This window comes from Neovison vison, chromosome 1 (assembly GCF_020171115.1).
Source record: "Neovison vison isolate M4711 chromosome 1, ASM_NN_V1, whole genome shotgun sequence".
NCBI classification, from domain to species: domain Eukaryota; kingdom Metazoa; phylum Chordata; class Mammalia; order Carnivora; family Mustelidae; genus Neogale; species Neogale vison.
Window position 1 is genome coordinate 236992421 of NC_058091.1, and position 22537 is coordinate 237014957.

The following is a 22537-nucleotide window of genomic DNA, read 5'->3' on the forward strand; positions in this document are numbered from 1 at the left end:
ATTTGACAGAGAGAGAGAGAGATCCCAAGCAGGCAGAGAGGCAGGCAGAGAGAGAGAGAGAGAGAGAGAGAGAGAGGCAGAAGCAGGCTCCCTGCTGAGCAGAGAGCCCCATGCAGGGCTCGATTCCAGGACCCTGAGATCATGATCTGGGCTGAAGGCAGAGGCCTACCCCACTGCGCCATCCAGGTGCCCCTGCTGTGGGTTTCTGTCACTAGGCCTGGCTCCCAAGGCTGGTGAGGGCCCTGCCTGTTCTCTGACAGAACGAGCCACATGGGGCGGGGCAGCAGTGGACCCTTCACAGAGACCTGGGCTCAGTTGCATGGTCACGGGCTCTCCAGCTTATGCTCCCACCGGGCCTGATTTGTGAAATCCTAGTTCATAATTATAGTCTTACACATCATAAATTATGCAGCGCTCACTCTACGTATCACGCAGATGGGGCTGTGGTAACTGGGAGGGGTAAAGTCATTCTCCAGACCCTATAGAAACTGGAGAGTGGGAGCAGTGGGAGCCAAAGGCTCTCTCTTTCAGGCTCTCCTGCCAGCCCTCAGATGGTGTTGATAAATCGAGGTATGACTTGAGGGAAAAGAATCTCCATGACTCTCTAAGAATAAAAACCTCTACCTTCTGCTTTAGTACTTCTCACCGTGGTGTGTCCGTTTGACATTAGGTGTCTGGGCTCTTTTGGGATGTTATCAGGGAATCCCTGAGCACCACTGGGGCATTAGTATTGTGGAGAAGCCAAAAGTCCTAAGTTCCTGCTTAGAGAGTCAGTGATCTGATGGGTGAAGCACACTACGAATCAAGAAAAGAAAGGTGTAGAGGAAGCCAAGAGATGCACAGTTATAGCAGAGGTGGAAAGTGAGGTTCTACAGAACAGGCTGTATGGAATGCAAAATACTGACCTTGATGTGATTTACCAAATAGTCTTAATTAATCATGTAATATGCACCAAAGGTTGCAGGCTGTAAGCAGAAATGACCACCTCAGTGGTGCTCACCCTACTCTTAAACGCAAAGGTCGTGGGGTCGGAAGCTGCCATCGATGAAGCAGAAGGCAGTCTTTTCCTTCCCACTCACCAGGCAGACCCTTGAGATAAACAGAGGAAGGCTGGTGTTGGGCCTTCCAGCTGCAGGGTCAGATGTTTTGGGGGTTTGTTTTGATAGCCTTGAAAACTAGGTACCAGAGTGAGGCAAAAAAGACTCTGTTTAGTACATTAAACATATACACGTATATAAGTAACATCTACTATGAATAAATGGACTTAGATTGTAGTCCACTGTGTGAGGCAGGCTACACAATTTGTGTGATCTGCCCCATATAACACATGGGAAAGAAGCTTTGATTCCTCCAGGATTTTAACTGTTTCTGATAAGTCTTACCTATCTTCTGAACCAATGGGAATGCTCTCGGGATGCTCCGAATCCCTGGGGAAAGACAAGCATGATGCTGTGTTCCTCAGGGTTAGGCTGGCTTTTCTGGGACATCTTGAATTCTGGGAAATAAGACACTACAGTTAGGACTTCCAAGTACTGGAATTTCTATACAAATGGCATTTGATTTCATTGTTGTCACTCCATCATTAATACTATTGACTGCATTCTGGGTATATAACATTCGGACAACTTCTGAAAGTGCTGTGGATTCAGCCGCCTGACCTAAGACGTCAGGAACCCCTGGAATGCAGCACAACAAAGCTGTAGGAGTGGGTGTGAGGAGGTCTTCATCCCAGTAATGCTGGAAAGACTGTTTGCCAAGTGAACCTGGGCTATAATTACATAATCTTTCTGGCCTCACTTTCCTCACTTGTAAGATAAGAATCAAACTACTTGCCTCGCTGGTTTCTCAGGAGGATTAAATGAGATGATCGAGTTAAAGTCCCCGGCACAGTGCCTGACTCAGGGAAACAGCTCAGTACAATACTGCTGTCATCATCATCATCACCTCAAAGCTTCCAACTATTCAACTCAGCACGTGGAAGTACAGTATAATATTTGAGGACCTTCCCTTCATCTTTTCTGTAATGTCTTCCAGGAAGGTCAAGGGTCTAGATTCATGTTTTGATTCAGGGCCCCTCTGGCAACATTCAGAGTTGTGTTCGCCTATTTATTTACTCTGGAACTAAGAACAAGGGCCAAGGGGGACAGAAATCAGAGCTAAGTGGGGTGAGTGAGCAGAAATCCATCTCTGTACTTGTCAGTGCCAAGAGGACAGGATAATGCAGATACTCGCTGAAGACTCAAGGGGCCCTAGATTTGGAGTCAGAAAGCTTGAGTTCATATTCTTGCACTGTCCCTTTCTAACTGGAACAGCACTGAACAATGACCATTTTCCCCATTTTGCATAAAATGCTCTGCAAAATAAACGTTAAGTTCCCCAGCCCAAAGACCCTTCCAATCACCCCTCCTGTCTAGAAATGTAGATGTCTCCAGTGTTCCCAGCTGTCTAACCTTGGGAATAATATTGAGACTCAGCTTCCTCACCTTGGGGAATGGGAATAATAACACTGCTCTGTGTGTCTGAAGAGGCTGAAAAGTCTTAAAAGATCCGGCAGGCAACAGGACTCTCTACACGCTGAGTGTACTTCTGTCGCCCTCTACTGCCCAGTGGTGGTACTGTCACACACCCTCTTCATTTTCACAGATTATTCTGAATCAGACTCAATCTGGACAGGGCAGGGTCAGAGAGAGTAGATGACCTTGGTTTACTGATTAGCATGGTCCGGCAAGGGGATGGTTTCTATTCCTAGATCATTAGTTTGAGCATGACTAGATATTGTGGTCACAGGCACAGAGCCATACTCTAAGACTTCCGTCAGGAAGAATATATATGAAACCCAATCAAATATTGAAATAAATCTACATAAATCATACCAAATAGAATTGCATATCTTCCAGCTCTACAAAGCCAAAAATAACTCTTCTCATGGCTTCTCTTTGTCTGCAACCAGCAGATCTGCCCTGGGCAAAACTGGGGTGTTTTCAAAACTTATCTTCTTCCTACTTCCAGGAGAGTAAGTTTCCAAGTACCTAACACAAGGCCTCTCCTGGAGTAGTATAAACCTATGACAGATGTTTGTGCACCGGCCACTGTAATGTAGGCCCAAGTAAAACGTTCCCAAAGCTCCTCAAATCACGGCTGTAGGCAATGATCCATACAGGCTTTGACAATGTGTCAGAAAGCCAGGCAACATCAGAGTCAAGAGCTGCAGACCACGGGACAGGGCAATGGATGTTAAGTTGCAAGAAGATTCATGGAGATGCCTATGGCTTTCCTTTGGGACATGGGCAGATGGTGGCCTCACCTTGAGAGGGAGGATCCTGGAAGAGGAACAGGCCCAGGGAAAGATAACCAGTTCCATTTCAGACACAGAACATTTGAGGAGTGCCTCTTGTACCATGCATATTTCCCTGTAGTTATAATCACACTCACTTGTGTGAGTATTTAATGCTTTTTGCCCCCCACTAGGCTCCCTGAGAATGGGGACTTTGTCTGTTAGAGCTCAACAATCCAATTCTGTGTCTAGTCCATTGACTGGCACTTGGCATAGTACCCAATAAATATGAATTTGATGAGTAAATGAATGGCATTGGTGGCAGATGAATTCAAGTTCAACAAGAGATTCAGTAAATACCTATTGAGCACCTGATAAATGCCAGGCATTGTGTTAGATTCCTGCATTTCCACTTAACCATAATCTCACAAAGTTATGAATAATCATCACTCTGCGGATACTGAGCTAATAGGGCCTGTGATCAGTAAGTAAGTGGGAAAGTTGAAAGGGGTCCATAGCTGCTGCTTCCAAGGAGGTTTCCTCTTCTGACTCTTTTCATATACCACTACCACACCTGACATCAATACCATGATGGTGGTCTCCCCCCAAGAACTGATTAAATAAGCATACTGGAGGGGCACCTGGGTGGAGTCAGTTAAACATCTGACTCTGTTTCAATTCAGACTCCTGGTTTCAGCTCAGGTTGTGATCTCAGGGTTGTGAGATCGAGCCCCATGTCAGGCTCCACACTCAGTACGGAGTCTGCTTGAGATTCTCTCTCCCTTTTCCTCTGCCCCTGCCACTTGTGCTTTCTCTCTCTCTCTCTCACAATCTCTAAAATAAATAAATAAATCTAAAAAAAAAAAAAAAAAAGGAAGAAAGTACTGGATTCACATAGCCTGTCATGCGGATCAGAGAGGTATAGGTGCAGGTCCCTGTTCATTAGTTCCTTGTCCCCCTGCGGAAGTTACTTCCCCACAGGCCTCTGTTTCTTCATTTTAAAAACAGTTCCCATGTCACAGTAAAGGAGGAACCTTAAAGGCGTCATATAGCAGGTGCTCAAAAAATGTTATTCACCATCATCATCACTTCTAGGCTAACTTGATCTTCTTCTGTAACCATCTGATCTCTGTAGGCTGTTAAGTTAAATGAATGTTAGCCTTGCTCATGGAATTTAGTCTTACTCAACTCGGTGTCGCCAGGACCGTCTAGGTTTGGAGCTCTCATGGCCTGGAATGTAGGAAAAATGGGCCCAGGCCCAGCAAGCCCTGTCCTGTCTAACTTCTCTGCCAGAGAGAGCGAACTGTTGTGGGCAGAGCAAGAAGGGGCTCCATGTTCGATTCTGCCCTTCCTGATGCACCTTCCTCTCGGGCCAAAGGGGACATGATTTGTTCCTCAATGGGATGAACACATGAATGGTAACTGGAGAACAAGTTTGCGAGCATCCCAGATCTGCAGCCTCTGCTGTGATCCACCCCCCCTTGCCTCCCCAAGCACACAAGAGGCTGTGTGGGGAGCAGGATTACTGGCACTGCTCACCGCACAAATGGAAAGGTTCCTGAGCGAAGTGTGTGCCAATCAAATATTTATAAATCAAACCACATCCTAAAGGCACTAAGGGAGTTCACTGGTCAGAGAAATGGTACTTTGCTGTCCTTTATAAAGGGCAGACTCCTCTTAAGTGAAATCCCTCCCACCTCCTTGTTTTGGGGCCGTGCAGTCTGCAGTTTCTCGTCCACTATGACTCGGCACCTCGTTGTAAGGACACTTGGCTCCCCACCGGCTTGTGCTGCAAGTCAAGACAGCTTTTCAGATCACCAGGGTGGGCACAACTGGGCCCTGTTGGCAGAAGCCAGTGAGCAGGGACGGTCTTCAGGCAGAAATGCTCCCCCACCCCCTGCGGGCTGTTCCCACCTTGGTGAGATAGGATGCCAGAGGTCTCCCTGCCCTTCATCCCACTCACCCCTTATCTGTTATGCAGAAAAATCTAGAAAAATCTCTAGAAAGACTTTTTTTTTTTTTAATATCACATAGTCCGTGGACTATATCAAAATTTTCCAGGGATCTTTTTTTCAGACCCTAAAGCAGAAGCAGACACCTTTTCAAATTCTAAGAAGAGTCTTTTTCATACACATATGTATTCCAAACCACTGGAATTTTCTTTCCACAAATTCACTTTTTTTTTTTTTTTTTAAACTTCTCCATCTTCCTCTAATGTTTTACGGAGCTTGGCTTGTGGCTACACTTTAATTATAAATGCCACTGACATAAAACAACCTCACCGAGTTCTGAATGAGGCTGACCTCACTTTGGGTAAACACGGCAAAGGACGGGAAGTCTCCGACCCAGAATAAACTAGGCACGTAATCTCTTTTGGCCTCTCTTTGGAGAGCAGAGGTGGAAAGTAGGCTTAAAGGCCACGGGCATGCTACCAGAGCAGAACCTACCTCTGCACTCATTTGTGCTCTGAACACACCAGCTGATATCTTATCTTTAAAAACTTCTAGGGGTAGAAGAGGAAGACGTGAGCATGGCTTGGGGTGGGGAACCATGTGCAGGACCCCAAAGCTCACTTTGTCTTGGCAGCTGCAGGCTCTTGGCTTCTTTTTCCTTCTTTCTATCCTTGGAAATAAGAATCATGTATCTTCCTGTGAATAAAAGTACTGCTAAGAGCTAATGGAAGGCACCGCGGAGAAGAGAACACCAGAGATACAGGCAGAGCTCTGGCAGAAAAACAGGTTAGACTGCCTAGTTTGGGGCTGGCATGTCTACCCAAAAGCTCCGGGTTCACCTTTATGTACACTCCTTCGAGCAAAAAGCCCCACGAAGGGATTCAAAGTGTAAGCATGGGGCAGGGAGGAGCATGATCCACAAAGGTGGAGATTACCTTGATCTTTTCTTTTGATAAAGAACACATTCCTAGACCAGCACAGTCTTCTGTGCTTCCCAGTTTCTACTGGGCACATCATGGTCACAAACCCACCAAGCAAACATAGCCTGTGTATAAAAAATGTTATACTGCTTTGTAAATTTGAACTTCTCTAGGAAACTGATGTCTAACTAGAGTACCTTTAAAAAATTTGCTGGTGAGAGGCAGAGAAGAGGCTTGACTGGGGGCAGAGAAGGCAGGGGCAGAGCTGGGCAAACTGGGGAACCACAACAAAGAAATAAAAAATAACTAAGTAAAATAAAGCAACAAATTTTTTTAAAAAGTTGTTTAATCTGAAAAACAGTCTGAGGGGTTTGAAGTGGCGGGGGGGTGGGAGGTTGGGGTACCAGGTGGTGGGTATTATAGAGGGCACAGCTTGCATGGAGCACTGGGTGTGGTGAAAAAATAATGAATACTGTTTTTCTGAAAATAAATAAATTGGGGGAAAAAAAAAATGCTTCCATTTCTCCTGATAAGTCGAAAGTGGAACAATAAGTACTCTATGGACTAATTGACTTGTCTCATTTTTGAAAAAGTACTTGCTTGTCTTTTCATCCTGGGAATGGGTTAGAGCCAAGGACCCTCCTACCTCAGACAGGAAGTCCTAAATTCCTGCTCGGGATAAAGAAAAGCTGCTTCTTCCTGTTCGTGCAGGTGTTGGTTAACCTGGTGGAAGGTGATAGAAAAGGAAACTGAGCAGAGGACGGGGGAGCCCTAGTGCCCCCTCATCCCTGTCCTGCTTCATTAACTTTCCTGGCTCTATCACCCCCTAAGAAGACTCACCTTCATGGACACCTGTGCTTGGGTCTGCATGGGGCCTGGGTCAAGCCCAAGTGGTCAAGAGCAAGTAACAGGCGCCTTGGCCAGCTCTGAGTGTTTGCCCATTGACTAAGAGCTGAGCTTTATACAACCACAATGGCCCCCAAAAGGAGAAGTCCACGGTCACCAGAGCCCCATCACCCACACTGAACCAGGGTCACCCGGTGACTGGGTTTGCCTCAGAATTGTGTCTTTAACAAAATGAAGAGCTAGGACAAAAGAGAGGTTCCTCCCACTGCCCTCTGCAGACTCAGCCCTTCTACTCATCCTTCCCAGGGCAGCAACTGTTCTGAATCTAAGGCACATTTTCTCATTTTACTCCCTATATATTCATGAGCTATGCACACTGTTTTGTGTTTTATAAAGGATTTCATCAAGGATTTACTATGTTCTTTTGCAATTTGCTTTTTTCACTCTGCATTATTTTCTGCTTTTCTTTGAAAGATTATAATCTATATATGTTATATATATTATATATATAATATATATATATATTCATTCTACCTAATACATATGTGTATGTATCATAAGACTATTTAATACATATGAGAGAGAAAGAGAGTTTCTACTGTAGGTGTTGCACTTGTGTTTGCTTCTAGCTGAAAAATGAGCGGGGTTTCTCAAGTGGGCATATTTACCATCACAGGTCTGAGCCCCCTCGGCTCCCAGCGTGGGGTCCCTGTGTGGCACGGGGCGCGGTTCTCAGCACGCCAGGGATGGATGGGCAGGGAATGTGTGTGGACTGAGTGGCTTCCAAACCCTGGTGCTGTTCTGAGAGGGAAGAGCTGGCGCTGGGCCAGGCTGTGTGGTTTCCCCTCCCCTTTCGGAACCCCTTTCTCACACGCACTCCTTTCCGCTCCTCCTGGGCAATAGCTGCCAGAGGCTGGAGGTTGAGAAGAGTGGATGAAGTCACTGGAGGGAGCCAGACACCTCGTCGGTTCCACGAGCAGCCCCGGCTGGGTGTTACTCCTTCCTGCCAGGCCCGCTCGCAAAGGATATATGTTTAGGAAACTTAGCCAGAAAGAAATCCAGTGAAAATGAGCTATGAAACTTGGACATCCTGGAGAAATAATATTTACAGAGGAAACTCTTGAGACAAACTCTCACCAGTGCAACAAGCCTGGCATTGGGGCTCATGGCCGAGGACCGAGTCCTGTGCCAAGCGGCTCTGGCTCATGGTTACCTCCGTGAGGCCTTTGCGTGGCCAACATGGGAGTCCACAGACAACGAAGTCTACTCTACCTGCCCCCCACCCCAGAAAGACAAACGGAGACTAAGGAAGGCGGAGAACAGAAATGAGCTAGGAAATGAAAATCTTTTAAGAAACACTCCTTGCTGATAATGATGTGTCAGTGTAGGTCCATCACTTGTAACAAACGGACCACTGTGATGGGGGTGCTGATAATAGGGGCTGCACGCGTGTGACAGCAGGGGACACAGGGGAAATCACTGCCTTCCCTTTATTTTTTCTGTGAACCTAAAACTGCTTGGAAATATAAAGTTTATTTATTTATTTTTTAAATCTTCCTTGATTATACAAAAGGACCTGTCCTTTGGGATTTCTGTAGCACCTATAATGTGTTTGAATAAATATCTATATAATGTGTGGGCAGGTGGAAAAAGTCCCAGCAGCTAAGCAGGAGCTGCAAGTGGGATACTAGATGACCATTTGCCATCTTGTACATCTTGTCTGACCTTGAACACAAGAGGGTGCAAGAAAAGAGAATTTGGCTGGATTTGGAGTCATCTTTCCCATCACTGGAGCCCAAGGTGTTGTCTTACAGAGAAGAAAACACAGGATACTTGCAATACTCAGAGCTGGGCCCTGGTCACAATGTTAAATGTTGGGTAAAACATGTCATCAGCGAGCTTCAGTCTTCTCATCTATAGGACAAAGTCACTGCTACCTTCCTCCAGACAACGCTGGGAAAAGCAATGAGTCACGGTGGCTAGGTGGAAATGACAGTGATGGTCCTGGGCCCTCTCTATGCATTACATCATTGAATCCTCAAAACAATTCCACGAAGCAGGTGCTATCATCATGCATAAGGCAACAAGAGCTAAATAATTTGCCCAGTGATCACACAGCTAATACACAGCCAAGCCAGAATTTGAATTCATGGGGTTTGATTCTGGAACTCATACTCTAATTTTATACTGTTTATACCAAAACAGAAACTAGCACGATGCCTGGCACGCTTAGGTGATCCCTACATAGTCAGTGCCTTCCCTCCGTCTCTCTTAAACATCAGGATGAGGCCGAGAAAATGGCAGAGAAATATATGCAAAACTTCTCTGAGGACCATAAGAGCCAATGAAAGCACAAAGCACTAAAAAACCCCCAATTTTATCAACGTATTATTCATATACCATAGAATTAACCCACTTATGGTGTACAACTTGATGGGTTTTTTACATATATATATATTCACAGAGTTGTGACTATCTCCACAATCAATTTTAGAACATTTTCATCCCCTCCAAAAGAAATCCTGGACCTCTCAACCAGAATTCCCCCTTTGCTCTCCCCACCTTCCTTCTCAGCCCTGGCTACCACTCATCTATGTCCCGTCTCTATGCGTCCATCGACTCTGGACATTTCACTTAAATAGAACTATACAATATATGGTCCTTTGGGACCGGCTTTTGCACTGAGCATGTTTTCAAGGCTCATCCACGCCGTAGCACATAATAGTGCTCTGTTCATTTTTAGGGCCGAACAATATTCTGTTGCATGCAGCATTGCTATAAAAGGTACTTACTGCTTCATAGACTCTTAGAGTTGGGGAAAACTTTAGAGGCTAGACACAAAGGCTTGCCATGTTACTGATAAAGAGACTGTGGCCTCTAGGTTAAGAAGCCTCGCCAAGGTCACCCAGCAGGCTGGTGGGAGACCCTGGAATGCTCAGCTCGGTCCCTCTTACTTAATTCCACAAAGCATCACTGGAGACACAATTCAAAGCGCACAGCTTACTGATGATGGACAGCAGGCTCATCTCTGCAAATATTGGCCTAACATTGTCCATTAGACAAATCTATCTTGGCTGAGCCAGTGGGCAAGGCCCAGCATGAGGGGCTGCAGACCTATGGGCAACCAGACAGAGAAGATCCCTGATCTTTCCCCAGGTACACATTCTCCTGGGGAGGCAGAAACAAAGGAGTAAACCCCTAAATGACAAAAATAGGTGTTTGCCGCATTAACTGCCACAGAGGAAACAAAAGGCTGAGAAAGAGGACGATGGGGGAACTCAGGTGGCACTGGCAGGGACAGTTGTGGGGGCCTTGGTGGGAAAGGCCTCTCTGAGGAGGGGGCATTTAGGCTGGGGCCCGGAGGAGGAGAAGAACCAACTGTGTCAACATCAGGGGGAAGAAGGTGCCAGACAAAGCATCAAGCGTGGGCAGGAATCCTGAGGTGGGAGAGAGCCTGACGTGTCGGGGGAGTTAAATGGGTGGGGCGGGCTGAGTGAGCGAGCAAGTGGTGTAGTGTGAGGCTAGAGGGGAGGCCCAGATCATGATGGAGGCCTTCTGGCCCATTCTCTCATGACTACCCTCTTGGACTAACCCAAGTCAGGAGGACCCGTGGGAAAGGAGATCAATGGCTTCCAGTTTCCTTCCTGTGAATTAGATAAACTCCACTGACCACAGGAAGCTAAGGGAGACCCGAGTCTCTGTAGCAAACACATCCAAGGACAAGAGAACCACATCTTCAGTAAGGGTGAGTAACTATGTATCACTCTTGAGATGAATCAGAAGATAAGGAAAACAGAAGGAAATGGGAAAATACAAACATATTAATAAGGAAGCGGTTAAATGATTATGGTACAGCCACGTAGCCACGTAGTAGAACACGAAGCAGCTGGCTGATAGAACTAGGTTAACTCTTTCAGTGCTTAACTGGCAAGATCTCTAGTTGGTTGTTAAGCAAACAAACAAAACAACAAGGTACACAGTTGTGTGTGTATCATACCACTGGTGTTAAAAAATTTAAAAAAAGCAGGAAGGATAACATGTATTTCCCAGATGTGCATAAAAGCTCCCTAGAAGGGTACACATAAAATAGATCTAGGAGGGGTTTACTCATTTATCTCTGCCTCTCCCCAGCACCAGAGAATGTGTTCTGGGAGGAAGGACAAGGGTCTCATCTGTCCTGTTTATCACTGTATCCCCAACAGTTGCACCTGGGAGGCTGGGGAACAGAGACAACAGAAGGGACACTCTGTCTCCTCTTACATGGTTTCCAAGTTTGAAACAGGTGAATGTATTTCCTAACCAAAGAAATTAACTAAAGCAGGAAAACAAGGAAAAGCAATGAGGGGTCTCCAGCTGCCAACCAGAGCCCCGTGTTCCTTCCAGCCCACCCTGCCTCCCAGCCTCTGACTAAGCCGACCCTTAGGGAGACCAGCTTGTCCTCCCAGAGAACGGGTTGCTCACTGGTCCTCAGCAAGATTTTTTAACCCTAGTCATCACGATGGTTGTGACAGTCTAGTCACCAAAGACATCATCTAGAGAGCCCAGAATTAATTTTGCTTCTCAAATGTGAGCCATCAAAGGATCTTCCCCCTCGAGAGCACCATTGGGAGAGAATGAACAAATGAAGAATTATTGAATGGCTGCCATACTGCAGGTCGTGGTCCAGCAGTGGGCAAGGCTCCATAGGGTATTAACCAGTGTAAATGGGGAGTCTAACTCAGAGGAACTCAGGTCCTTGGCCTTGGTCTCATAGTTTCCCAATAATTCCTTGTTGTGGGGGCCGCCCTAAGCATTGCAGAACGTGTCACCGCATCCCTGGCCTCGATGTACCATTTGCACTGTAGCCAACACAGCCCAAAATGTCCCCAGACATGGTCAGATGTCACCTGGCAAACATCACCCCAGGACGAGAACCACCACTCCCATCCCTGCATTTCCAGACACCCACTTTGTCTTCCCGATGAGAAGCCAGGGTTCCCATCAGCCTCTGTCCCAGCTGGGCTGCCACAGAGGCTGGCCATTGGGAAGTGGGAGTGTTCCCTGAGTTTCAGATGCACTAACCGGTCCAACCTCCTGGGACCTCTCTGTCTGGGAAAAAAACGCTATGGGATTTTTTAAAATAACAGTCTGTCCACAAGAAGCTCCCATGCCGAACAGGTTGGGGCCCTAAAAAGCCCTCCCAAAGCAGGTTGCTAATTAAAGTGGAACACAGTCAGGCTGGCCAGCTGCCCACTCTGCAGCACCCAGGGAAGTGAACGTCGCTTCCTCCCATGGTGATTCCCTGCCAGGAGGGGATAGAGACAGAGGAAGGGCGTGAGGGGTCATTCTGTAACCAACAGGGGGATGGCAGGCACGCCCATCATCATTTCTCCTTCTCTCAAGATCATTCCCAAAGGGTAGCTTTCTTTGGAGGGCAAAGAAAAAGGAACTGTATTTCTATGTTTTGATTACTGTGAGGCTCATCCTTGAGGGCACTGAGAAATGAATGAGCAGAATTTTCCATGGCTAACTGTCCTGGCCGCCAGGCCCTATCGGCAAAGGTTTAGTGTTTATTTACTTTTGCTCATGTTATTTTTGTTTCAGTTCAGCTGCAGCTCAGTGCGGAAAGCGTGGGGGAGGTGTACATAAAGAGTACCGAGACTGGCCAGTACTTGGCCATGGACACCGATGGGCTTTTGTACGGCTCAGTAAGTATGAGGCTGACATGCTTCCGGACACGGCCAAGGTTTGAGGTTTCCAGAAATCGTGTTACGTTGAGTGATGCAAACTAGAAAGCAACAATTAGTCTCTGCTTGTTGTTTTTTCCAGCAGGATTCCCACCCTCTACCCTGCCTTATTTTAGGCGCAGGCATGAAAGAGTTTCTTGTGGTGCTCTCTCAAAATACTCAAACATACTATCGCCTGAACACAGAGGAGACATTGATTGAAATTTCAGTAACTCCTCAGTCAGTCATTTCAGAATACCTATTCCCACTGCATTCATTCATTCCCACAATGTTTCTGGAGCAACACCATAGGCTGCGTGTTCTCTACGCTTCTCACAAAAACTGTAGAGCCTAGACTCCAGCGTGCGACTCGTCATCCAACAAATATTTAGCAAGTGGCTCCCATGTCTAAGGCCTGAAGGAATGTGATGATGAATGGGCCACATTCCTGTCCTTGAGAAGCAAGGTCTCAGAGTTTATTCAGGAGCTAAAAATCTTCCACATCTTCTGCTCCGACCCTCTCCTTGGTAATGCTTTACACGGGTTTGACTCAGTATAAGTATTGGTCTTAGGGAGAAAAGAAAAGAAACAGTGTAATTTTGCCCCTGTTGGTATCTCTGGTAGAAGATTTAAATGGAAAGAGAACTAAAGCCAGTGGGCCCAAGGTTTGAAACTATTTCCGCATTTCAATGATCCTTTCTCTATATCTTAACAATTGATCATTGAGGCTTGGCCAAACCCCTTTCTTCCCTTTTATGAAGATGTCTACAAAAAGGCAGCTAGTAGGGGGTTTCGGTCTGAACCTCTCTTTAACTTACATCAAACTGCCAAGGGGCAGTGGGTACAGAAGACTACCTCTTGAAGCTGTAACTTCAGGCAGGGTTCGGAACGTGAACACAGTTTGGTTTCTCATACCACCTGCTAGGGGTTAGGAGACGACACTGTCAGAGCAATGAGCAGCCTCCTGTAGGCTGTTCGCTGAAATATGGATCAAAAAGGGTTTGGAGCTAGGCAGTAACTGCTACATAGAAAGCAGATTTTTTTTTAAGGTGGTTTTTCTTTTTGGTGATAAAATCAATCAACTGATTAATCACTGAATCTCAGACTCAAAACTGAAAATTTTCTGCAACTCTGACAAGTTACTTGCCTCCTCTGAGCCTTGTCGAAAATGAGGCTAGTAATGGGTGGTGACTGTCACATAGAGGCATTAAGAGGGGTCTGAGAGATAGTGCACAGAACCCACCCACCGATGTTGCCGACACGTGTAAGGTGCCCCATCAGTGAGAGCTAGAAGACGAATTATAAGTTTATAAATCCCTTATCCTCATTATTTTCCAGGTTATACTTATAGTTTATGGCTTTTCCTCTTTTAAATCTGTTTTGTCATTTAATATAACCATCTTTTACTTGTGTAAAAATACTGAGGGAGCATCCCCAAATCCAATTTCCTCTAGGCTCCCACCATAGTCCTGGCCATCCTTATACTTCCCCTGAAATATTCAGGGGTAATCTTAATATATTATATCTGATAATTTATATATTTCTCCATTAATAATGATAAGTTCTAAAATCTCCGAGCTCTGCCTCACATGTCCAACCAGTTTTAGGTGCTAATCCACCCTGGTACAAATTTTTATGTCTGGGGAAAGGATATGTTATTTTAGAAAATAAGTTTGAAAGATTATATATCAAAATATTAATATAGTTATCTCTAGGGGTGATAACCATCCAATGTTATAATATGTGAATGCCTATCTTATCCAGATTTTCTACAGTAGGCCTATGCCACCCATATAGTGGGGAAAAAAGAGAGCTAAATATTAAAAAAAATCATCCTAAAAATAGTTGTGAATCAACTGTTAATCTCCAGGCCCTTGGCATTGCACCAAATGCATAACAACTACTGACAAATCCTGGTGGAGGGACAGACGAAGTTCCCTGATGCGGCCTGCTGACTCAGCCTGTGACTCAGCCGCTGTGTGTGTGTCAACTGCTCTAGTGTAACACAGACGTCAGGTGAGGGACGTGGCTGTCCTCAGCTTCGTCACAAAACACAGGCCTGACACCCACTAAGGGGTGTAATGGGGGACCCTCCCTACACGGGAGTGAGCAACCTACGCACGTCCACCACTGCCCACCCCCTCCCACACCTGACAATATGCATCGAACAGTAATGTCTGGATAAGTTCCTGCAGAGATAGCAAGAGTCACCCTATATATTACCCTTATTTCCCATCTTGTTCTAAAAGGATCCAAAGTGTCTCATCCAGATGTCACTCCACTAGACTACAAATGAATAAGGAGCAGGAGACTTCCTGTTCCAGAGTTCCTTACAAACCAAAGGGAACTTTATGGACTCCTTTCCACACTCTCAAGAAGCAAACAAAAGTCACCACCTAGCTGGAGAGCACCTATCCTTCACAAGATTCTGCGTTGGCTGGGTAGATGCAAGGCTGATAAGTTTCCACCTCTTCCCTCACTGAGGCTTACAGCTACATACACAAACATGCCCATGAATAAAGAATGATGAACAACAAGACTGGAAACCACCAGGAAGGGCATCACCCACCACTGTGAGTGAAGAGATAATACTGAGATCACATGACTAGGGACTGGCACAAAGTTGATATACAGCCTAAGTATTTTATCTTCAAGTATAACAAATGTATTAGAAAATCCTAATGAAATAGGAAGCCAAATGCCTGGGGTCCTTCTTACCACTTTCTAGCAGATGAATTCCAAGTAAAACAGTAATTGTTCGTAGCTATTTTTCAAGTAACTGAACTATTTAATATGTCCTAGTGATATTTCCTTATTAATAAATTGGCAACTGCACTGGATTCCACTGCATGGGTGCGCCCCTAGCCACTTCACCAATCACCTTTCCATAAAGATGTAGGTTGCTTTGAGAGTGTTCCCATTATACCTGGTACTGCAAAGACCATCCTTGAAAATACTGTTTTATACTTGCTCAACTATCTCCTAGGGCTCAATTCCTACAAATGAAATTGCTGGGTCAAAGGTAATACATATTGCCAGACTACCCTGAGAAAATCGACACCAATTTATCTCACCAACAGTGCACAGAAGTGCCTATGTCCTATGCTCTCACAATACCAAGCATTGCAAATTTTTTTGTTCTTTGCAGATATTATAGCCAACCTGTTATATTGTTTTTAACTTGCATTTTCTTGTGAGATTGAATGTTCTCATCAGTTTCTTTCCCACTTCCTTTTAAAAGCAGGGGTAGCATGCCATTTTGCTAACATCATCAGTCTCTATCCATATGGCCTTATCTATGTCCCTCTGTGTGTACATACGTAAAGATATGTGAAAGTATGTACCATCAACTGTTAGCAGTCCTTATATCAGGGTGGGTGGCTTGGGATCTTTTTGTTGTTTTTTTTTTTTACTTTCTTCTTTAAAGTAAAGTTGTGATTTTTAAAAGTACAATTCTTTAAAAAAAAAAAAGGACAATTCTTTGTACGAGTAGATATTTTTATACATAAGAAAAAAATAAAGCTATGTTTAGTTTTTAAAACCTTTAAGTTACAAAATAATGTTTTATGCTTAAGACACATTTTGTGCAAGTGTTTATATCCCAAACAATGTTAACATAAAAATCCTGATATTGTTAGTGAAAGTTGCTAGGATATAAGATAATATTAGTAAGTTGTCATTTATTTTTCAAGTCCAAACTTAAAAACCCCCACCACATCACAGTTTGGTTTTACCAATTTTGGCCATTTTTCAGGGCCATGTGTATGTGCCAGCCTTTAGAGACGAAAGGCTCAGCCCTGCTTTTGATGTGCTATGGCTGGTCATTCGGGACCTCCCCAGCAGGGAACTCCAGGGTCCTGAGGACAGCAGAAGGAAGGGGAACTTGCAAAAACAGTAAATGAATTTGAAGGCTCACTAGGTGCTGGGTTCTGTTCTAAGTCATTACCATTACCACTTCCCTCAGAAACAGGTCCCATTATAATCTCGCTTTTCCTAAAAAAGAAACCAAAGCACTAAGAGACTCCGTGACTGGCCCCAGGTCACAGTGGCTAGCAGACAGAGAAACCACACTGAAAACCAGTCACTAATAATTCTCCCCTCTCCTGTCTTATCTTTTTAGCAGACACCAAATGAGGAATGTCTGTTCCTGGAAAGGCTGGAAGAAAACCATTACAACACCTACACATCCAAGAAGCACGCCGAAAAGAATTGGTTTGTAGGTCTCAAGAAGAACGGAAGCTGCAAACGCGGTCCTCGGACTCACTATGGCCAGAAAGCAATTCTGTTTCTCCCCCTGCCAGTCTCCTCTGATTAAAGAAATCTCTTCTGGGTGCCGACCACTCCAGAGGAGGCTGAGGGGATCCTCACCCACCTGACCCCAGATTGCTCCCTTGACCATTGGCTGCACTAACCCCTGGCCCACAGAGCCTAAATCTGTAAGCAATGCGCTTCTAAATGTCCCGTTCACTTTCTGCAGAGCCTCTTAGCCCAGTGCAGTTTGGAGCAGAGGGATCAAATTGCTTCTAGGGGCCAACTGGCTGGTCAGTCTGGGTGTGTGGATGTCCAGTTGCCTCCGGGCACCTGCTGTAGGCTGAGCCTCTCAAAGCAAAGGTGTGGCCAAATGAAGTGTGTTCAGGGGCCTGCCATGTGGGTCATTAGTAACTGCATACAATTCCCTCTACTGAGTAAACTCTGTTGATGATTCCCCCAAACATCTCGTATGATGCCCTTTCGTCCTTTCAGTACCCCACATATATTAACAGAGAAGTTTATGACTAGGTTAGGGGAAGGCAGTGTTCCATGAGTGGAAACTGGGAGAAAGAAATCAACCCCCCGCCCCAAAGGAAGGGACTAAAATGGCAAAGGGAGATTGGGTTCTGGTGGACAGCTTAGGAGGATGGGCTCTCAATGCAGAATTAACAAAGAATGGGAGGCTTAGTCGCAAGAAAGCAGAATACATCCATAGCTTTGGAAATCCTTACGATGCCTTGACTTTCCCAAGATTATTTGGGAGCAGGAAGCCCCAGGATGATGTCAGACGGGCAGCATAAGAAGTGGGCTCTTGATAAAAGCAAAAACATCCAATGTTGGTAAATTCATTTGGGTCCGGAGTGTGGGAGTGCTGAGAAAGAAAGGAAATGTGGGCTGAGGGGATGCTTTCCTAGAAAGAGGTAGATTCCAGAAGTGAGGAGGAAAGACAGATGGACACCATGACTTGTGCCCAGTCCCCATAAAACAGAGGAACTGGGGTCCCAGGCAAGACTTAAAAATCACAAGCGGACTGGGATCGAGTGTAGATTCTGGGGGCAGTGGGTCTGGGGTGCAGTATGTATTTCTAACATGCCCTGGGGACTGCAGGGGCTGCTGCCCTCTCCCCCACCCCCACTTTATGTAGCAAAGTGCTAAAGCAAAGGAATGTGGCTCAAGCCCCCAACCCTCTCTAGCCTCCCCCTTAGAAACATACACACCCGGAGACTTCCTGAGCATTTAGGCAGCGTCAGCAGCAGTGACGCTGGTGCGACGGATCATGGATTTAAGGCGCTTTGGCCCAGTGGCTATAAAATACCCATTTAGAAGAGATCCAAAAGCATACTTCAAAAATGTTAAAACCTCACCAACAGCTTTTCTCAAGAGACCATTTGTGTTACGATTACTTGTATAAATATGCTTCCTGCTTAAAGTAAACTTGACCCAAGTGGCTAGCAAATTAGAAACACCATTCATCTCTGACATATGATACTGTTGCCATGTAAAGGCCCTTAATAAGCCATTTACATTTACTGTGAGACTGTATGTTTTAGTCACATTTAAAAATATAGAGCTCAAAGGCAGTTAACTGATTAGCATTCAGCCACTGAGAATAAAATAGGCTATGATGTATAAGTTCTTCAATTATCTACTACTTATACTATATTTACCTATAAAAAGAGATTGTACTTTGTTTTTCATTGTGCTATTACCAATTTTCCTTTGAAAGTGGGGACTCTGAAGCAAAGATATAGCTATGGATAAAAACTGTTGAGAATATTAGCTCATGGTATAAGAAACTGACATGACTAATGGAAAAATAATTCTTTACTAACTGAATTGTTGTTTATGATGGGGGGGAGACAACTTGTGAAAGTTCAAAGCAACAGTACAACTGAGGAACTGAACTAAGTTCACACTATGGTTCATAATATCATTCTGCATTCAGAACTTTTTGTTTTTGTAACTTGGATAAGACAATTCTATGTTATTTTATTAAATCCTTACGGGCAAGATGGGGATCGTGCAGTGTGGTTTAACATCTCCTTATTCTGAAGATCTGGCAGAAAGTGTACCAAGAGAGGAAATCTAAGATATTTATAATGGTCCATAATTTTTAGTGAATGAATCAAATTCAAATATAACACTGGCCAAGAAAAATTAAATGTTGCTAACAGATGAGACGGAAGTCTGTGGTTTCAGAGATCCAGAGCAGTTAGAAGAAACACTACAGTGGCCTCCACAACCTCCGCCCAGTCATTATTCATGCATTCATTCAGTGAATATGTGTTTTGTGTCTACTGTGTGCCAGGCACTGTCCTGGGTACCAGAGCCCTGGAAACCTTGTCTGTCTGGTTCACTGCTGTACTCTCTCCCAGGGCATTATATTTATGATGAAAGACACTGTGGATTCATTTACTTCAGTCAAGTGAAAATGCAGACTGTATAGGTTCCCGCTGAACAAACAGCAAGTCCTAGAAACCCAGGTTCTGGAAGAATTTGCAACACCCAGTGTAAGATAAACCCCTATCAAGGTGTCAGAGAACATGGCGAGGTAAACCTACTATTTTCAACCATAGAACCACATCGGCTTCAGGGGCACTGCTTTCAAATTGGGAAAAGAGCCTGTCAGGTCTTACTGGGGCGGGGGGAGGGTGGTTTGTCAGATGCCCCACCGCAAGAAACATGCTCTAGTTCCTTAAACATGGAGCATTGCTGTTGTGTTCTCTCTCTTCCTTGAGTAAGTCACGTAGCCATCTGCTTGTCACATGCCTCTCGTTTGGATTCATTCTCAGGCCAACTGTTAAGAATTGCCTGACATTCTGTATGAAGCATCAGGAGCATTTATGCTTTTGATTGTTCCCAATATGGAGGTGGTTAGTGATCTGTTTCCTTGGGAGGGATGATAATTAGAGCCTCCTCCAGCCAACAGTGTGGACTTACCAAAAACTGACTAGAGCATCAAGTGGTCCTGAAGATCAAGGTCCTTGCTTTGTGTCAGAAGTGATGGAGCCCAACTCCTCAGCCTTGGGGAACGTACTGCCTAAACCAACCGAGCCCATGGGCTACAAAGCAGACCTCTGAGGAAGAAGACATCTATCATTTTACATCACTGCTGCTCTTTTTTTGGGCACCTTACAAGTATTAATAAATGTTCCACTAAAAGGTGATAATGTCTCTCTGAGTTTTAAAACAACACAGTCAAAAATAATAATAATAAAAAATAATAATAAAACAACACAGTCTCCTCTTCCTGTGGAAGGTCTCCCCCATCGTCCCCCGTGCACCTGACAGGTGTGGCTGCTGTCTTTTCTAGACACAGCTTGTCACCAGAGGATACCTTAAAAGCTGACAGGAAAGCTAAGGTAGAAACCTTTTTCATTTTGTTTGGAAACTTAAGGCAATATTAGTGTTCTTCTAGGGATCCATCATGGAAGTACGTTCAAGGGATTTGCCCCCTGAATAGCCAAGTATCATAACTAAGTCAACTGATATTTTTTTCTCCAAAGTAAAAATTATGAAAATTTATGCTACGATCATACAGTTGACCAGCTTGTGCTGAGGCAAATGTTCTATGACCCGAAAAAAAAAAAAAAATTAAGGACTTACAACTTGCAGTCAATGGCAAAGGGTGCATCTCTTTCATTTCAAGGGCCTAACAAAGGATATTAAGTTTGCCCATCAGACTTTCTGAAATTATTTTCATATTAAGCAGCATCTTTTTAAATAAACTTCTCAATCTTAGGACTTCTTTTTATTTATTTATTTATTTTTAATTATTTATTTGTTTATTATTTATTTTATTTATTTATTTGCAGAGAGACAGAGCATGAACAGGGGAAAGAGCAGAGTGAGAGGGAGAAAAACAACCAGATTCCCTACTGAGCAAGAAGACCTAACAAGGGGGCTTGATCCCAGGACCCTGAGATTATGACCTGAGTTGAAGTCAGGCATTAACCAACTGAGCCACTTAGGCTCCCCTAAATCTTAGGAGTTCTTATTCTTAAGAGAAAGCATACTGTTTCCTAGACAGAATCAGATCGCACACATAAACATTCACACACACACACACACACACACTCACGCAAGCAGATGTACCTATCAATAATGGCTGGGCAGTGTTTCTTCACTCTACCAATTACACACCACCATCAATCACTCCTTTTCCATTTAAAGTCATCTAAACCCAATATTTTCCTACTCTTTGGAGCTTGATCCACAGTAAGAACTACATTTTCTATCACAACCCAGTACATACATATGTATACACACACAACTAAAACAAAAACAGCAGGAAGCTATACACAGACAATGCATTTTTTCCATTACATTCCACTAAAAAATGCTGGCCAAAGATCCATTAAATTGGGTCACAACATTAATGGGTTACAACCACAATTTTTTGAAAAACACTGGCTCAAAGCAACTGGTCTTCTTCCCAAAGATGAAGAAACCCAATGAGGGATCCTGTATTACGACTTTAGTGTTTTCAAAAGACACAGTTTGTTCAAAGACAAGGGGACATCCTGTTACCCAGGAACCATCTGTTCTGAGGGCTTGGTGAATTCTTTTAGTTGGTTTGCTACTAATCATGCATAATGAATGTAATGATGCAGATCCCACAGCCAACCACCACTGTTTGCAAAGCCTCCAATGTTTTTAGCAGATTTCTGATGGAAGGGCTCTGAGGACATTGGCCCCCTCCCATCCTTTGAAACTCTCATCACTGTGGAGCCTGAGGGCATTGCCTCCCTAACGCCCACTGTCTTCACTTCATTCCTCCCTCTTGCTCCCCCATCCCCAAACTCTTAATTCATAACTATTTCTAAACAAGACTTGAAAAGTAGACAGCCAGGAAAAGGTGAGACACCCAGGGTCTCTGAGCATCCTCCCCCGCCTCCATCACTTTCTGACAATGACCCTCTTATCTTCCTGCCATAATTCAGTGACAAGATAAACACCACTGCTACTGGAATGCACCTTATACAGGGATTCGAAAATTTTCATCTTGGCTGAACCAACTAAAAAAAAGTAACTCTACACCCTAAATGTTTCGGAGGGTTAGGCTGGCTGAGAATCGGCTTCTTATGGGTGAACTTGACAGCAAAAGGGAAAAGCGTAACTGAAGTCACTGCCTTCCACGTTTATCTGAGTGATATCCTAGCTGCCAAGGGATGGGGAGGGGAGGAGAATCCTAACCCTAAATACCCTTGGGTCGCCATTATATTGAGGTATACGGTGATAGTGATACCTCGAAGACGTGCCTTCATGTGCACTTGTACAAATTAACAAAAATGATCTGTAAGGAGCTGTAGTGCAATATAGGAATACTTAAGCCCAACCTAGCCATGGGACTTGTAACTTCTCTTTTTCAAAATCATTAGGCATTTATTTGACAACCGTTAAAATTGCAATAATGGCTTGTGAAAAGCGGCACACCCCCACCTTCCCACTCCACTCCTCAGACCTGTCCACCAGCCCCAGAAAGAAACTCCCTTGCTACTGTACATAAAATTTACTCTAAAACCCAGTCAGAGAACTCCAAGCCTGAGATGTGGGGATCTGACACAGGGCACTTGGGACCCCAGTGAT

The 22537-nt window shown here is 44.6% G+C and overlaps 1 protein-coding gene and 1 long non-coding RNA gene across 6 annotated transcripts in view; one reads left to right on the forward strand and one right to left on the reverse strand.

Annotated features, from left to right (window-relative positions):
- Positions 1-1473, reverse strand: part of LOC122889907 — a 58366-nt gene extending 56893 nt beyond the window's left edge. The window contains exon 1 of the long non-coding RNA XR_006380995.1: positions 1383-1473. This is a non-coding gene — a long non-coding RNA (uncharacterized LOC122889907). The remainder of the gene's footprint in view (positions 1-1382) is intronic.
- FGF1 (fibroblast growth factor 1) overlaps positions 1-20183 on the forward strand; it is a 98133-nt gene extending 77950 nt beyond the window's left edge. For 4 of the 5 annotated variants that reach the window (XM_044225382.1, XM_044225391.1, XM_044225408.1 and 1 more), the window contains 2 exons: positions 12576-12679; positions 16818-20183. In XM_044225382.1, the coding sequence (XP_044081317.1) occupies positions 12576-12679; positions 16818-17012 (299 nt within the window). In that variant the 3' untranslated portion in view covers positions 17013-20183. The remainder of the gene's footprint in view (positions 1-12575; positions 12680-16817) is intronic. The other variant, XM_044225416.1, reaches the window with a different exon arrangement.
- Positions 20184-22537: the final 2354 nt, after the last annotated feature.